The sequence below is a fragment of the Poecilia mexicana genome, unplaced genomic scaffold (genome assembly GCF_051168715.1).
Source record: "Poecilia mexicana isolate PSO_F unplaced genomic scaffold, ASM5116871v1 scaffold_20, whole genome shotgun sequence".
Lineage (NCBI taxonomy): Eukaryota > Metazoa > Chordata > Actinopteri > Cyprinodontiformes > Poeciliidae > Poecilia > Poecilia mexicana.
Genome location: NW_028263389.1, coordinates 18,692,682 through 18,709,766, shown reverse-complemented (window position 1 = coordinate 18,709,766; position 17,085 = coordinate 18,692,682). Strand labels below are relative to the sequence as shown.

Genomic DNA, 17,085 nt, shown 5'->3' with positions numbered 1-17,085 from the left:
TCGCTTCCTCTGCAGCGTAAACGATCTTCTGCAGATTGTGTTTGTCCTTGGCAGTGGCAGCAGACAGAGGATCTGACAGCAGAGGAGTTAAAGTAGGACACGGCTCTCAGCAGGTGGACCGGCTTTTACTGCTGCAGCAGGAAGGACGTCCTGCATTTTGCTTTCTTGAAGCAAGAAGTTTAGAGTAAAGTGTTTGTAACTTAGTTCCCACAAAGCAGAAGTGGGTTGAGGTGTAGATCCTTGAAGGTGATGGTGCAATGAGGGGCTTATGTTAAGAAATGTTTAAACCTTTAAGCATCAGCAAACAGCAGTGCTGAAGCTTGTAAGTTTAAACCTTCAGTCATTTTTTAGCCATGACGTCTAAGACTCAAAGGTTCTAAGACTCAAAAAGACTCTTCAGAAATGCTTATTTAACGGAGTCAGAGAAAGAACTGATCAACCTTTCAGGTTTGGTTGCAGTAAAGGCGATCTATTATGATTAACAGGTTAGCATAATGGATCGTACATAGGCAATAAAAAACACGCTCATTACATTTTTTACACAAATTCAAGCTGAAGTCTGCCTAGTTTGAGCAGTTTTAGGGCCTCCTGTCACTTTAAATCCAAATAAGCTGCTGCTGGCCAAAGTCAAGCTAGCTAGCATAACTAAGCTACTTCCCTCCCCCTCACTATTTTATTTCTCAATTAAAACTTTTTCCTCACCTTGTTATTTAGGTGTCGTAGTGTTGTACATTAAGGATGTTGCACGTTGTATTTACAACTTGATAGCTAAAACCAATGTTATTCACCGTCAGCGAGCAGTTTTTTTGTGTGACGTCACGCTGTATGGGGTTCATACGACCGTACATCTAGGAAAAGCATTAGAAGAGCCTTCAGCACAGCCAACAAGAATGTAGCAACAAAACACTCCAGCAGTCATACAACAGTGCATACAGTGGATAAAACCAGCTAACCAAACCTGCTGGAACTCAGCTTGGGTTGCTAGGTAACAGGGCTAGCTGATGTTGCTAGGTAACGGGCTGGAGTTGCTAGCTGAGTTACAATACCTGTCGAATGTGACTCAAAAGTCAGGGAACATTAACAATGTTGCTACAATGCTGCTTTGTAGCAACTTTAACTAGTTGCTACAAAAAGTTTTATAAGCACTTAGGCTGTTTTTAGAACCAGTAGAAACCCAAATGGAAGTATAAAAACATAAAAAAATTTGAATTTTGCATAACACATTCTGATTAAATGTATTTTTTTTCTGCTTTTGTGTGAAATCGTGCAAGTTTGCAGTCTTCCTTCAAACACATTGAAAGTACTTTGTAACCTCTTAACCTTTCCTTTATGTCTGTAGCCCTCAATGTCGCCTAAGCTAAACGGCTGTAGGAAGGAAAGTAGGTCACATTCAGAAGAATTTCAATGAGAAAGACTCTTCTCTCTGAAAATAAGATGCTGGCATAAATTAAGCTGCATCTGAATGAACCACCAGACCTCTGGAAACAATATAGATGGAGGGATGAAAACAAAATGAAGATGTTTGGAGAAAACAAACACAAACACTTCATTCTATTTGTGGAGTATAATTGTGGAGGTTTTATGTTTTGAGTTTTGTTTTGTTGCCACAGCAGCTTTGCACCTTGCAGAGTTTGAGTCAACTTCCCCTTTGAGTCAGACGAGAGGGTCTCTGTGTCTATAAATGTACTTTTTCCCTTTAGCTGAGATAACATTTTATATTTTAGGACTTCTCGTAGTAATTCAATTATTTTCTCTCTGTTTCACTTAAAGACACAACAAGCGAATATCTAGTAAAATAAAGCACAATGATGAGAAAGTGCACAAATTAAATTGCATATGTCATAATTTCTATGCAGTTTTTCTATTTAAAAGTTTTGAGAAATATGAAAAAATACATGAAAGAAGAAGCGAGCACAAAGCAGGCCAGAATGCAGCTGAGTTGTTGAAATGAAGCATCAGTTCATAACATAATGTTCAACGAAAGACAAAATATCAAAGTCTCCAGCTGAAATCTGAGTTTATAAAGTGAAATTTAATCTGGTTGTCTGACAGTGGTAGACTGGAGACCTAACAAACCGGCTCCACGGAAACATGCCTGTCACGCAGAAGGTGTGATACGAAACACATTCAGAGCTTCTGCTCCAGTTCTGACCAGCATTGTTACTGGTGTGAACATCAACACTTTCCTCTGAGCAACAGCGTCACTATAGTAGCCTGCTTCATATGAATCATGCTGTGACTCTGCAAGTCTCCCTTTACTCCACATGACCAGGCTATGCTTCATTTATGACTTAGTTAAATGGCAGTAATGGAGCAATCAAACTGTTATTCTGACTCAATAAGTCCTTCTACACAACCGACGGTCCAGTAGACTTGGTTCGGTTTGGGACCAAAACTGAAACATTTGTTACATTTTCAGCTGCTGTGTTTCAAACCAAATTCTTAGGAAAACCTGTTCCCCTCCTCGCCTGTAGGGGCGCTGCACCAAAAGCCACTGAAGGAAATAACACTGAGTGCAACTTCCTTCTTTATAAAATGTTAGCCAAAACTGAGTAGCGTCAGATTTTAGTGGTCGTAGGATTTCACTTTTGTTTTTGGTAAAAGACCATTAGCCATTTCTCCCGCTAGCGCTAGGTACGCGTGTTTGCTTTGGTTGTTTCTACCCAGAATGCCCTGTGCTATGGTAAAAAAACAAACCTTGTGAAAGCGCTGTCAAGTGTGCTAATGGTGGAGAAACAACTCACCATAACAGGAAAACCATTTATCCACTATCATCTGTGGCTATGCTAACTAGCATTAGCTTTCACATCCGACCCTGTTGATGAAGAGAAGCTTCATAATAGCAGAGCGCAAAGAGGTTATGACGGTGGTCAAGTGGCACACACACGGGCATGATTGACAGCACTAAGACCCTCCTCCTGGCTCTGATTGGTTGTTTCTACTTGGCACTGGGAGAAGTCAGAGGAGCTCGATTTTTTCAGATTATCTGTTTCATGATAAATTGCCATGACACGGTGACAGTTTCAACATATACGTAAAAAATAAAAAAATAAACAATTAATTGCCTCAACAGTTATTGCGATAAACAATAATATTGTTTCATTGAGACAATTTTCAAGTAATAAAATAGTAATGCAAGAACACGTTCTCAAAGATCAATAAACTTTAAATTTCAAACAAAATTTAAAGCTGGAACTGGAAGATATTTTAAATATCCAAAAATAAATAAACAAAACAACCAAAACAACAAATAAAATTAATTATAAAATCTCTCTAAACAAATAAGCTAGTTGAGACCAAAACACCAAACTGAACTTCATCATCCAGTTTTTGGTAGAAACAGAGAAAAAGCTAAAAACAATAAATTATGCCAGTGGAAATTATTGAGCTCATTTTAATTTATCATTTTTATTGCTAATTGTAAAAGGCCTAACACTGCAGCTTTAGTAAATCACTTTTTAATCATGAAAACAGTCTGTGTCCTTCCTACAACCAAAGTCAACTGGATCCAGATGACAAATACTCACTTCCTGTTTTTTTTTTTTAAGTCTTGTTTCAAATTTGTCATCTGTTAAAAAAAAAAAAAGAAAAACGCTGATTATGATGCACCTATGAAGAGTCAGAGCACTTAATGGAGGTGATATTTGCCGTCTAAGGAGCCAGATCTCCAACATCAGGGTCAGCTGACCTTCCAGATCAGCTCCGCAGTGACTCAGCCGGATGGAGCCGCTCCCCCACCTCCCGTCGCCTCATTAGGGAGCAGAAAGACCCGACTCACCGTAAAATAACACCCTCAGCAGGAAAGGCGCGCAAACATCCTTCAGACACACACATCTGCTCCACAGGAGCCACAGGAAGCCCTGATGACCAGCAGCAGCTTTTAGGGATCACTCCTTTAAAATGGTTTAAAAGTTTCAGCTTCGCTTTGCGTTTTGTTCACTTAAATGTTTGAATTTCCCTGGTTTGGGTTTGTAATTAAAATAAAGAAGGTAAATTACAAAGAGTCACCTTCCTGAAATAATTATTTACAAAAACAGAAAATCCTACAAAAGTATTTTTGGTTTAGTTTCTAGTGCAAATATCTTAACGTGCTTTAAATGAGACAAACTGAGTTAAAAAACATTTTTCAGCAACAGATGGAGGCTTGTGTGAAGTGAATAATTCCTTAATATTGGTGAAAAAGCTATAGTTCTTGTGGCAGATAACTTAACTTAAAACATGGGAAAAATATCTTGCTAAATGTTAAATAATCTGCCAATTGAACTGGAGTTTTTTAATCAATATTAAGGAATAATAGTCCTTTAAAAAAGCGCTTATTTAAAGTGTAATTAGATATTTGCACTAGAAACTATACCAAAAATACTAGATTTTGTGTTTTTCGGTGCACTTTAAGCAAAAACCAGCTATTCTTTTAGGAAGATGATGCTCCTTTCACCAAACTGTGAATATATCAACTTTTTAATCTGATTTGTGAAGTTTGGATGAACAAACTGCTAAATAAGCATCAGATTTAATCTGGTTTGTTTTATTATTTGTGAAAAAATGAGGCCTTTATGTTAGTTTATGTGACCGAAAATGAGGTCAAGTGACACGTTTACAAGCAAAAGATTATTTTTTATTGCAATAAAATTGCAAACAACACTGAAAATCCTCAGTTTAGTCCTAAATATTTTAACTTAAGCCAATTATATTAACTCTACTTTTAGATTATCTTTGTTCTATCTTGTAATTTTTGCTTTCTGTACAGAATGGTTGCTTATTTAGTTTCCTCGTTTTCACCCTGAATCAAAAATATTTACACAACCTTCAGCGGATAAGGAATGCGATATCGCCATGTCAACTTCAAATCTCTTTGTTTTAAAACAAAGAAAGTCCAATAGAGGCACTGAGAAGTGGAGTAAATTTTAAAAAGAAAGGTGAGGAAAGAGCAGAAAGACGGAGGAGAAGAGGCAGAAAAAGCCGGAGCCTACCGTCGGTTCTGGTTCGGTTCAAGTCGGATCTTTGCTGCATCAGCGCAGAGGCAGCAGCAGAACATGTGAGCATGTAGAGCCGACTGAAAAGCCGTATTATTTCCCCTACGCCCTCTCTCTCCTTCGCTCTAAGTGAGCGCTGCAGACCTCTCACTTCTGCTTTGCTTGTCAAATCCCTGCAGGATGTCTGTGTGTGTGTGTGTGTGTGTGTGCGTGCGTGTGTGTGTGTGTGTGTGTGTGTGTGTGTGTGTTAACATAAAACCACTTCCTGTGCTGCGAAACTGAAACAGAGAATTGGGAGGAGCTAAATCTAAGACTTTCTTACAAAAAAAAATAAGAAAAGCAGATATATTTCTGTGTTTTAAAGAGCTTATGTTGTAAAAAATGCATTTTTAATGTGTGCTAAGTATATTTATTCAATTTAGATGTTCCCAGTTTTAGATGATGACGTTTCAGGAAGTGAAGGTGATTCAGTAGGATGTCCTCTGAGGGGAGGGAAACGGGTAATGATGCGGCTTACCTTTTCTGAATCCAGATCCACGGAGCGCGGCCGGAGCTTGATGGGCTGGTCTTTGAAGATGTTCCCGAAGCCAATTCCCTGAATCTGCAAAAATATGCAAGAAAAATGATCAATTCTGCTCCTAATTTTTAATGATAAATAGCTAAATTAGGCGACTTCTGGAGGACAGTGGTCTTTACTTGCACTGCAAAACCAGAAAGTAGTTTTGGTTTAGTTTCTACTCCAAATATTTAAGTACACTTGAAATAATACAAAACTAGCAGGATATATGAGCCTATTTTAAATAAATAAATAAAAATAATGAGTAAGATCAGTGTTTTTGCAAACAGAAAATATGAAATTGTAATTAAAAGTTGAACTAAAATAGGTCGTGTGGTGGAGAAACGGCTCCTTCTCACCTCCCACTGCTCATAAGATGAGAAAAATCTTCATATTGGTTAAAAATGCCAACATTATCTTCGTTTTTCACAGGTTTCAAAGACTGTTATTGTAAATATATTTACGGAAAGAGAATATTTATGTTTATATGTATATGTTATGTAGGTTCCTGTTTAATAATGTGAGAAAACCACAATTTTCTGTTTATTCAGTCAGTATTGATTCAGCTGACACAAAAAATTTAAATATAATGATGTGATTCTTGTTTTAAATTTGGCATATTATGAACATTTTTCTCCTTTATGTTATGGAAAGACAGTCGACCATCTTGGTACAAGAAAAAACAAAAGTAAAAAAAAAAAAAATGGAAACTGCCTTAGCGCTACAAACATCCACAGCCTCCCTTTAGCTTGATGCTAACGCCAGCTGGTGTCAAAGAAAACAAACGGTGCTTCTGGATTGGCTGCTGTGCGAATTCCAGCCAATAGCGCGTCAACTAGCATTGCGGCTAGGTAGCTTAGCTTCCCAAGCTGCGTCTTCTTTTGAATATTTTAAATACATGGTAAGAAATGATCCCAAATTAATATATTGGAGTTACATTCCACAGTAGTCTGTAATCCACTGTAATCCACTGTAGTCTGTTTGATGTTTTCTGGGCTTATTTGTGTTTTTGACTTTGAAAAAATAATTTACTTTTTACCTTCTTAGGTTGGATTTCTGACCCTGATTCTGACCGACTGTCTCCTCCGTCGCTTTCACTGCCGGGGCTGTCTTTACCTGAACACACAGAGACAAAATACAAAGTTATAAAACTGCTTCAAAGGCTGCTGCCTTAATGAAGGAGGCTTGGAAAATATGTTTTCTTAAGACTCACTGGTGCGGCTGTGGCGGATCTCCTCCTGCGAGTTGGGAGTTTCCAGGGAGGGAGCGTCCGGATCTGCCAGGATCTCTTTGGTGAAATTGGAAGGAAACATTCCAATCTTCCCATTAAGAACCCCTTCCCACCATCCCTCCTCCACCTAAACACCAGAGAAACCCAAAAACAAAACCCCATGTGAGGCGTTCAACTCTAAACAGAACCAGATTTTAGGTTTATCAATAATAGTTCATTATAGTTTAGTTTTATTTCATTGTGACCTTTTTGTTTGTCTAATTCTGTTTTTTCTTAGTTATGAGTTAAATATTTTTTAGTTTGAATTAGTTGTAATAGTTTTAGTTCTTTCATACTAATTCTTAGGTGCAGATTTTAAATAGTACTATATTGTGATTATATATACATACAATTGTGTAATAAATACTCGGCAGAAGATCGCAAAGAAAGAAAGAAAAATAAATAAATAAATGCATATAAAGTAATTATTGAAAAGGTGATTAAATAAAGAAGCCAATTAATCACATGTTTACTTATCAAATGATTAGTTTATTTAATTTTGACTGAAATGCCTCTACATAACAACACTGTCAACAGATCCGAACTAATCGAAAAACCTGTTCCCCTCCTCGCCTGTGGTGGCGCTGCAGCAAGAACCACTGAAAGAAACGACATGAAAACCTCTGAAGAAGACCAGCGCAACTTCCTTCTTCACAAAATGTAAACAAAAATGGAGTAGCGTCAGATTTAAGCGGTAGCTCAGTTGAATAGTAATGAGGGAAAGGAAAAATACTGGATTTGGAGAATTTGAGGAATGGAAATGATGAGTAGTAAAATGCAGGACACGAAAGAAGTGCCACAAAAACAAAAGAAGAAGAAGTGGCGACAGATTTTAGAGGATTTATGTTTTGTAAAAAAAAAAAACAAAAAAAAAACACACAAGCCTTTTCTCCCTGTAGCTAGACTGTGACGTTTATTTTAGTCATAATTACCCAGAATGCCCTGCGTTGTAGCCTGCTTTCTGAGCGCTCTCCAGTCCGCTTGGCATTTACATATGAACCTAGGAAGTTTTTAGGCGGACCAGAGTTCACTTTTAGGTCTGAATCAGAGTTCGATTACGCATTCACACACCCCAAACGAATCGGACTTTCCAGACAAACAAACTAGAGTTTGATTAAAGCGGCTGTTGTGAACGAACCCTTAAACTCACACATAATCCAGCAGAGGTCGCCATATCTCCATGAAACGATCATTACATCCAAGCTGATTTTTTCTATTAGTAGAATTTTACAGTTTCTTTGTACCACTAATTTCCAGCGGGAGACTTCTCATTAAACCAGTTCAAAAATGCACATCTATTGGCTATTTAGTGCAGTGGACCTTGTTTTATGCATCCCTAGTAGAAACTGATCTCTATCTGTACAATTTTATTATTGAGTTAACTTCCTTGTTTACAGAGTCAGAATATTGGGATTTTTCTATGATGACTTAAGCACCGTTTGCTGTTTTGATCAGAAAGAAAGGCGTTCCGAACTGCATTTTTACGTTTAGATTGAAGAGAAACTGAATTAGTTAACCGAATGCAATCCTTCTGACATTGCTCTTCTTCCATTTCCAAATAAATCGTGAAATGTTTTGAAGGTACAGAAGCAGCAACAGGATGAAGAAAATCCAGTAAGATGTTAATTTTGATTAAATTTACAAACTATGTCTTTGACATGGGTGCCAAAATGGTGCAGGATCCTTTTTATGTTTTTATATTTCTGAAATGTTTCATCTCTTGTTAAAATCTTTAAAAGAAAACTCACCTCTGCGATGATCTCGATGACATCTCCGACTTTCAGCTCCAGTTCGTCTTCATGCTGAGGTGCATAGCTGAAGGAAGCCTTACATCTTCGCTTTCGGATTTGCTCTCCTGCATCAAACACAGAAATAAACTAATAAGAAATGAAATAAAAACCTTAATTAGACGCCTGACTCTCTGTCTGACCTTATCTGACCCCATTACACTTCCTCATAGCCTCGTGGTTGTTTGCCTTTCATCCATTAGTCTCATTATTACTTTTGACTCATTTCACATCAGCGAGGGCAAGCAGACCTGACCCTGCAGTTCTTCTACTTCACCACATGGTGTCACTATTGTTTATCTTTCGCTCAGTGAAAAGCATCAGCAGTTATGCACAATATGAAGAAGTGTTTATCACCAAAGATTAAAACTATTCCTAGGGATTTGTTTTTGTTGCTTTTAATCAGCACATAGTTTGTTATTTCAACTATATAATGACAATGACTATTTAACGATAGAATAAACCAACCAGTGCAGTTAATTGTCCTTTATTTAAATTCATAATTGTGTTCTTTTACTTATTGTCACACAGTGAGACTTTGTTGCCATAATGCAGCATTTAGAAACTGTTTTTACACCTTTTTATAGTCGTTTTGTCTGTCGATGGATGGATGGATGAATAAACTGGTATATGGTCAGACGGTTGGAGGAAGGGTGGATGGACAGGTGAACACATGGATGGATGATGAAACAGGCTAAAAGACGAATGTATGGATGAATAAATGGGTAGACAGATAGATGGATGGATGGACGGATGAATGAATGTATGTATGGATGGATGAATGGATGGAAATAACTCCATATAATTTCATGTAATTTCAGTGTTTCGTTAAACCCAATCAGCCTGTATGTTGGGCTCATCAGCGTTGTGAAGTAACTTCATTGTATTTTCCAACCCCTCTGTGTTCCTGCCAGCAGCAGAGCGGTGAGCAATCCTTGACCCAAATCCTTCGTTACGCTAATAGGATCAAAGTGTGAGCCGGCAGACGTCAGGCTACCTAATGATGGCTGCGCACCTTTCTTTCCAGGTCGCACGCTGGTGTCCGACACCGGGCTGGCCCTGCCGTTGGAGAGCTCAGACTTAATCATCCCCGCCTGCCCTCCATCTCTCTTCCCTTCCTTCTTTAACTCCTGTGAAGGAAAACAGAGGAGGAAACTTAATGAGTGCACCAGGTCTTGATGCTCAATTCAGATTTTTTTTTGTTTAAATCAGTTTTTTTGGTCATTCATTCTACAAATTAAACCCGACGTAATGAGCCTTCTGTGTGAACGGTTTACAACCCTGCAGCGAAGGATAGAAGAAACATCACACAAAAGGCGAATGATTACAGAAGCAATAATGGATAGAGCCATTTAAAAATCGATTTTAAAGTTCATTCACAAATTGGAGCCGACAGTATCGTCACAAGATCATGAAATCATGAAGGAAGCTAAACTGTTCAGCCTGATTTACTGCAACGCACATCATAATTCTGAATAATTCAAAATTCTGAATGTACATGAAAGCAACGTCACAAATCACTGACATAAAAGCCGGATAAAATGCGACATCAGATTTCACTATAGCAAATTTTGCTGGACAATAAATTATCCCAATAATTAATAATGTTGTTTCGAGATAATAATTGTTTTTCGGCAATAAGATCAGAACTGGGCCGTTTAGACCGCGGTGAAAAATCCAGACAGAAGTCGCATTTGAGGAAAAAAGCGGATGTGTGTCGCACTCGCCTGCTGTGTGAACATAGCCCAAGAGTTGGAGCTTGAGAAACGAAGTGTTTATCTAAAAAGCGGCTTATTAATTCAGGGAAGCTATCATCAAAACTGCAGTCCTTTCCTCTCTGTGTTGCAAGGAATCACAAGACGGCATGAGAAACTGATTAAAGCCCAGAGAAAGGCAAGCGGGCTAAAACAGCGCGACGGAAGACGAGACATCAAACAGGGGAGACACAGAAACCTTCAAACATGGTTGAAGGAAAAACAGACATGATGGTTCACATCTTCCCACCACATTCATCATGACACTGTTTCGTAAGCTCTGGCCTGTGGCGAGCGCGGCTCAGTGAAGCAGACGGGAGCGGGTAGACTGACTCACCGAATGCACACATCGGGTTGTGAATCTCATGGTGTGGCATTAAAGCCCTAATGAGCTCCTCAGATCCAAAAATATTAACGTGACAACATGCTTCTTCAATAACAGACAGAGGAGTTGTCGAGGCTGACAGGCATTTGGAAAATGATGATGACGTTGGGGTTTGTTTTGTAGAAAATTCGTTCTTTTTGTTGAAACTACAAACAAAATAATTTGCAGTCTGTGGAGAAGAAACTCAAGCTTCCGACGGTGAAGACGCCAATTAAAATCTGACATATGGCTGATGCGCTCCTCTTCCAGCAGGAAGTGGAAAAAAGTAAGGAGAAGAAGAAAACACCATCTTGGACAAATCGATAGACTTTTTTCTAAATAAATCCACAACTACATACAATAATTTCTAAAGATCCCATTAGATATTTGTCAAAAATGAATAAGAAATAAGGCTGTTAGCTAGTGGTAAACATGCTAGCCAGCTTATAAACTTCTGATTTTGAAAAATGCTCTTGTTAGAACCAAAGGGTGACAGAGTTGTTTCAATTTGGGGCCCAGATTTCAGCATTTGTTACATTTTTAGCTGGTGCGGTTTGCTTTCACACTGCACTGTGCAAAGTCTATTCTCTTGTTTGTCTCAGATTTCTGTGCATCAGTGTGGTCAGAGGCCTCAGAACGAACAATAGGGAAACTACAAGTGGTTCAAAATAAAGCAGCTCGGTTTGCACTGTGCTTTCAGTAGTAATGCCAGCATATTAGATTACCCTGACTAACGGTTGAATTTATTTTTTAAATATTACTCATAAGGAACGTCACTTCAAAACAACCAAAGATTATACACTAAATTATTTTTTAGCACTAATAAATATGATTATCAAAACAGACATGCAGTCAAAGTTCGATGTACGAAAAGTTTACACAAATTCTTCGAAGATGCTGGCGTTATATGGAACAACATTCTGGAAGCTACTAACTCACTCACTTGCTCAATGGTTACCTAGCAACTCACTCACTCTTTGGTTGCCTAGCAACAACTTGAGTGGCTTGCGCAGCAGCAGTTTTAGGTTTCGCCACTGTACCTCATAACTGCTTAAAAATGAAAAACAACATTGTGGAGTAAAAACTGTCGATAAAACAGGACAGGTAATGCCACTAGTTTGGCAGTAATTTTGTTAGTTAAGTAAAATGTATCAATAGTTATCAACATTGACAATTATAGATATGAACTGACATGAAAAGCTTATGTAGTGATATGTTTTTCAGCTATATTGTCCACCCTTATTGGAGATACAAAACTTTAAGAAGTTATTTACAGCAAAAACAACTACACTGAATGACTTTTGTTTGTGTTATACTGATTGTAAATGTTTTCTGTAAGATATAATGAAATTAATGTCCTTTTTCATTATGATATAATTTATATTTGATCCATAGCTTCTATTTTGCACCCGTTTATTATGTAGTTACTTTAATTTTAAACTTGTTTGTTGTTTTTCTGTCAATGTTGAACCACAGGATGAGGGAAGGAACAAAAGCTAATGGGATCCAAATAAAAAGGAAGAAAGAAAGAAAGTAAATTAGACTGTATTTAGGATTTGCTTTCATCCATAGTGACCTCAAACTGAGGAACATGTGGTTCAGTAGTTGATGACTCAGTTCAGCGAACATCCAACAGAAGGAAGACCGCATTGCCTCAACATTTACCGTGACCGCATCCACTCTGGGAATATTAGTTTTTTTCTTCTTCTTCTTTCTAGTTGAGCAGTAAGAAAGATCTGACTGCAAAATGTCACAGAGGTCAAATTAAAATGGCAGCCTTGAATCTCATTACGGCTTGTTAAGAAGGCTAATGCAGCACAGAATCAATGTACGGTTCAGCCAGCAGCCATTGCAACAACAGGCTCAGATTAATTCAGAAACTTACACTCACAGACGGACAGCTGAAAATAACTCCCTCCTGAGATGGAGAAACACCGGGCAGCCCACGCAAACACACAGCAGCCATTTGTTAGTCTACAGCTTCCTCTGTTTTATGAGCGGATATGAGCGAGGCAGTGTTTACGTGGCGATTTCTTCTTAAGAAGAGATTAAATATGAATAAAGAATAAAATCAAAGAGCTCGTTCGTGTGTGAATAATTCATTTTTTTTAGCTGATTCCACCTCTGTTCGAAGCCTTTGTGGCAGATTCCTGCACAGCTGCCATTCCTGCTACAGGGATGTGGAGGTAGCCGTGAGTTAAAGGAAACCCAGCAGAAAAAAGGAGAGGAAGAGAATGTGATTCACCATATCTGAACAGGAAACACCTGCATTATGTACACTGTTGTGTTAGGGTCAGCGTGTGTGTGTGTGTGTGTGTGTGTGTGTGTTTGTTTGTATCTTTGAAAGCCTAATAGAAATCATGCCCTCTGAATGGTCAGCATTGCTTTGTGTTTCCCTTACATCCAGACCTTGTGTCTGTTCTGCAAAACAGGGCACTGAAACATTAAACTTTCCAGGTTTTAAATACTAGTCAACAACAACAACAAAAAGAAGATCCGGGAAACGTACAGTTAGAAAATACTTGCCCTGTTACGGATTTCCTTCAGGGCAACAAGATAATTTAACAACAGACAAAAAAGGAGCTTCTAAATTATTTTATTAAGGAAGTTTTAACACCCTTAATCTGGTAGACTCGGTTTGATTGGTGACCAAAATTGAAGCATTGTTACATTCTCAGCTTTCACACTGCGCTGTGTCAAACAAACCAAACAATTTGAAAAAGCTGTTCCCCTCCTCACCTGTGGTGGCGCTGCACCAAGAAGCACTGAACGCGAAAATCTCTGAAGAAGAATTGAGTGCAACTTTCTTCTTCATGAAATGTAAACAAAAATGGAGTGGTGCCAGATTGTAGCAGTTGTAGGATTTCTCCTTTTTCTCTGGTAAAAAAGACATTTCTCCAGCTAGCGCTAAAATCTTATGTTTATTTTGGTTGTATTTACCCAGAATGCCTTGCGCTGTTGTCCACTTCCTTAGGCAGATCAGAGTTAGCTTTTTTGGTCTGCATCTAAATTAAATTGCACATTCTCACCTCCCAAAATGAACCAGACTTTCTAGACACACAAACTAGAGTTTGATTAAAGCGGTCTGAATAGTGCTGGGGAAAAAAAAAGAACATCCAAATCAAACTGGTCCTGTGTGAACATATATTCCCCATGCTTTTCTGTTATAAGCTGATGCCCTTTCCTTTTTTGGTTCTCACTTAGTTCTGCATTTGAATTACTTTGGGTTGTTTATTGTTGTCACAGAGGGAGTTCCGTACCACTTCACTGCTGTGTGTTGAGATTCTCAGTTCCTTGTTCACTTCTGTCCTTTTTTTATTGGTTTAATTCATCTAAGTGCTTATGAATCATTTTCCCTCATTTTACCTCCCAACTCATCAATCCTCCCAGTTTTTTATTTTGGATTTTTGTTTTGTGTTGTCAATGTATGGTTTTATGATGTAAAATACGCATTTTGCACATTTATGTACTTCTATTTGAGTTTCTACTGCTTCTAAAAACACCTTGATGTTTCTTAGTGTCTGAAAAACGAGCCGTTTCAACAATCTCTCGATTGTTCAGTCACATTTTGCGGGTACTGCTCTGTTACCTAGCAACCCCAGCCCGTTACCAAGCAACCCCAGCCCGTTACCTAGCAACCCAAGCAAAGCTCCATAACTTTTGGTCAGCTGATTTTACCACTGTAACAATCTCTACTTAATCATCTGCCTGACAAGAAAAATACAAATATTTTTCATATTAATGTAAATAAACAATTAGTTCAAGTTACACTAACATTCTTGCCCATCAATGCAATTTCAGTAATCATCTATTTTTAAATACTTGTTGAACAATCAGGACTCTCACTCATATTTTTTCAATGCAACAGTTTATATATACATTTTAAAACATTCAACAATGTACATATGAGTGGAGCCATTTTGGCGCTACTTCTGTTTAACCTTTAGAGCTGATTGACATGCAAGTTTCAGAATGTTGTAATTTAGAGAAGTTCTGAGATGAAATATTAGACACTAACAGGTTTGCACACACTCACTCTTTTTTGTAGTTATTCAAAATTTGTTTGAGAAAACCCCCCCAAAAAGAACCAGATCGAGATAAAAATTCAATTGACAGGAAGATCTGTGATGATGTGAAAAAAATAAGATTTCTATTTCAGGCTGCAAATGGAAAGCAGATAAGGTTGCATGTTGTTTCTTTTTTTAGCTGAAACCACCAACAGCACATTCAGGTGGATTAGCTTAAAGTCGGAAGACATTATAAAACTGACAACACTCTCTGCAACCAGAAGCGCCTCTGGTGAAAATAATCTAACTGGATACTTGGTGGATTCACACCAGACGTCCAGCAACTTCAATCTGGAGACTCTTACCTTTAAGATCCTGCCTTAAATTTGAAGTCTCATTAATCATTTTTATAATGTTGCAAACATTAAAAATAATGTTCGCAAAAAGAAATATTTGACGGAAGTGCGCATACACTTCTTTGTGGTTTTATGATCAGGCTTATAGTTTCTAATAAAAAAAAAGAAAAGAAACATCAGTATTCGGCGTGTCAATGCAGCCTCAGAAGATTGTGGTCTCAGAAAATCTAAAACTATTTCTGTGCTAAATGAATTAGCTGAGAGTCCGCAGTCAGATGATCTCTGTCTCTTCCGTATTTAGAAGCAAACACCGCTATCTATCAGCGTTAACGCTGCTCAGTTTTATGCCTCTGCTGTTTGTGTGACAGTGGCGGATTTGCATGCTCCTACTTTGTGCCTCTTCTCTGACCTGTGTGTTCATGTGCAGATCCAGCAGAAACACACATTCATCAGCCGCACGGCGAAGCTTACTGCCGCTGATTGGCGCTAACTGGAGTCTCATGACAGTCCACTCTGGTGCTGCTGCATTACTCACTGCCTCGCTCTTCCTTTCTCTCACTCACACATACAAACACAAACTCAAATTCTTCATACAGGCTTCGTCAGCCATTGTCTGACAACGTACAGTCAGCACAAATGCAGCAAACACCCTGACCGAAGCGGGGAACTGTACAGAGGCGTCTGGTATGTTCGGCTTGTGGTATTTTTCAACTTCTTCTCTTGTTGGTTTGTATCACTACAAACCAACAAAATAAATCTAAATTTCTTTTAAGAAGGAGCCAACTCTCTCTAAGTGGTAAATTTTAAAGGTGACCTATTAAGCTTCCTTGAACCGGTTCAGATCGGTCTATGGGTTATTCAAAACATATTTATTACATTTTCTGCACATAATCATTCTGAGATGTTGAGAATTTAGTCGGATCAGTTCTGTTTATTCTGAGTTCCATTCAGAATGAGCTGCTTTAGGGCCTCTTGTCACTTTAAATCCAAATATGCCCCCAATTCAACGTGAAAATAGCTCCAAGCAGATACGCAATCATATATCCATATGTCTAAGAAAAGCAGAAGTGGAACCTCCTGTACAACCAACAAGAATGCAGTAAGTGGTTTCTGGATGGTAAGTCAACAACAAAAAAAACTGTCTTCTCCAGCAGCCATTGTACAGTGCAGACAGTAGTAAAACCAGCTGACCAAACATGCTGGAGTTTGGCTTGGGTTGCTAGGTAACAGGGCTAGGCTTGGCTGGGGTTGCTAGGTAACAGGGCTGGGCTTGGCTGGGGTTGCTAGGAGCTAGATCAGGGACTGCTGATTTGTGACGTTACATTCTGGAAGTTTTTGAAACAGCTAAAAAATATTAACTTTTTGCTCAGAAACGGCTGGGTGTTTATTTTTAAGCGTTTCGGCTGTTATGAGAAGCAGTTGAGACCAAAGTAAAAGCACCAAAAGGCGGAAAGTGTGAGCTGCAGTAAGCTATGAATCAAAATGTACAGTGCATACAGCGGTAAAACCAGTCAACGAAAAGAGCTGGAGCTCTGCTGGGGTTGCTAGGTAACCGGACTGGGCTTGGCTGGGGTTGCTAGGTAACGGCACAGAGCCTGCAGAATGTGACTTAAACTGGAGGTTTTTGAAATGGCTCCTTTTCCAGACACCTAAAATCATTAACTTATTGACAAAAAATGTCTCAGTTTTTGTTTTTAGCACTTGGGCTGTTCTTAGAAGCACTAAATGGAAGTACAGAAACAGAATTAAAATGTTAATTCTGCATAATAGGTTTCCCATAAAACACCTCTTTAGTGGAAAATTACAAATATCTGTGGGTGTAAACTAAACTGCCACATGTTGCTTTCTTTGGAAGCTGAAGAAACTGTGTACATTAACATATAAACTGTTTCTTCACTACCCATAGAGATTCTGCTTAAAGTCTCCAAACATGCTAGGAAGAAAAATCAGGAGGTAAAACCTCTGCAGCTCCTTTTTCTCTGCTTAAGCCTGACAGCTGAAAGCTGCAGTAATCTGAA

General features: G+C 38.5%; 1 protein-coding gene across 2 annotated transcripts in view; it reads right to left on the bottom strand.

Moving 5' to 3' along the window:
- Nucleotides 1–17,085, bottom strand: part of sh3kbp1 (SH3-domain kinase binding protein 1) — a 69,142-nt gene that overhangs the window by 16,792 nt on the left and 35,265 nt on the right. For both annotated transcript variants that reach the window (XM_014982184.2, XM_014982186.2), the window contains exons 3-7: nucleotides 9,602–9,716; nucleotides 8,548–8,654; nucleotides 6,743–6,887; nucleotides 6,569–6,645; nucleotides 5,491–5,574 (exon numbers count right to left, since the gene is read on the bottom strand). In XM_014982184.2, coding sequence (XP_014837670.2) covers nucleotides 5,491–5,574; nucleotides 6,569–6,645; nucleotides 6,743–6,887; nucleotides 8,548–8,654; nucleotides 9,602–9,716 — 528 coding nt within the window. The remainder of the gene's footprint in view (nucleotides 1–5,490; nucleotides 5,575–6,568; nucleotides 6,646–6,742; nucleotides 6,888–8,547; nucleotides 8,655–9,601; nucleotides 9,717–17,085) is intronic.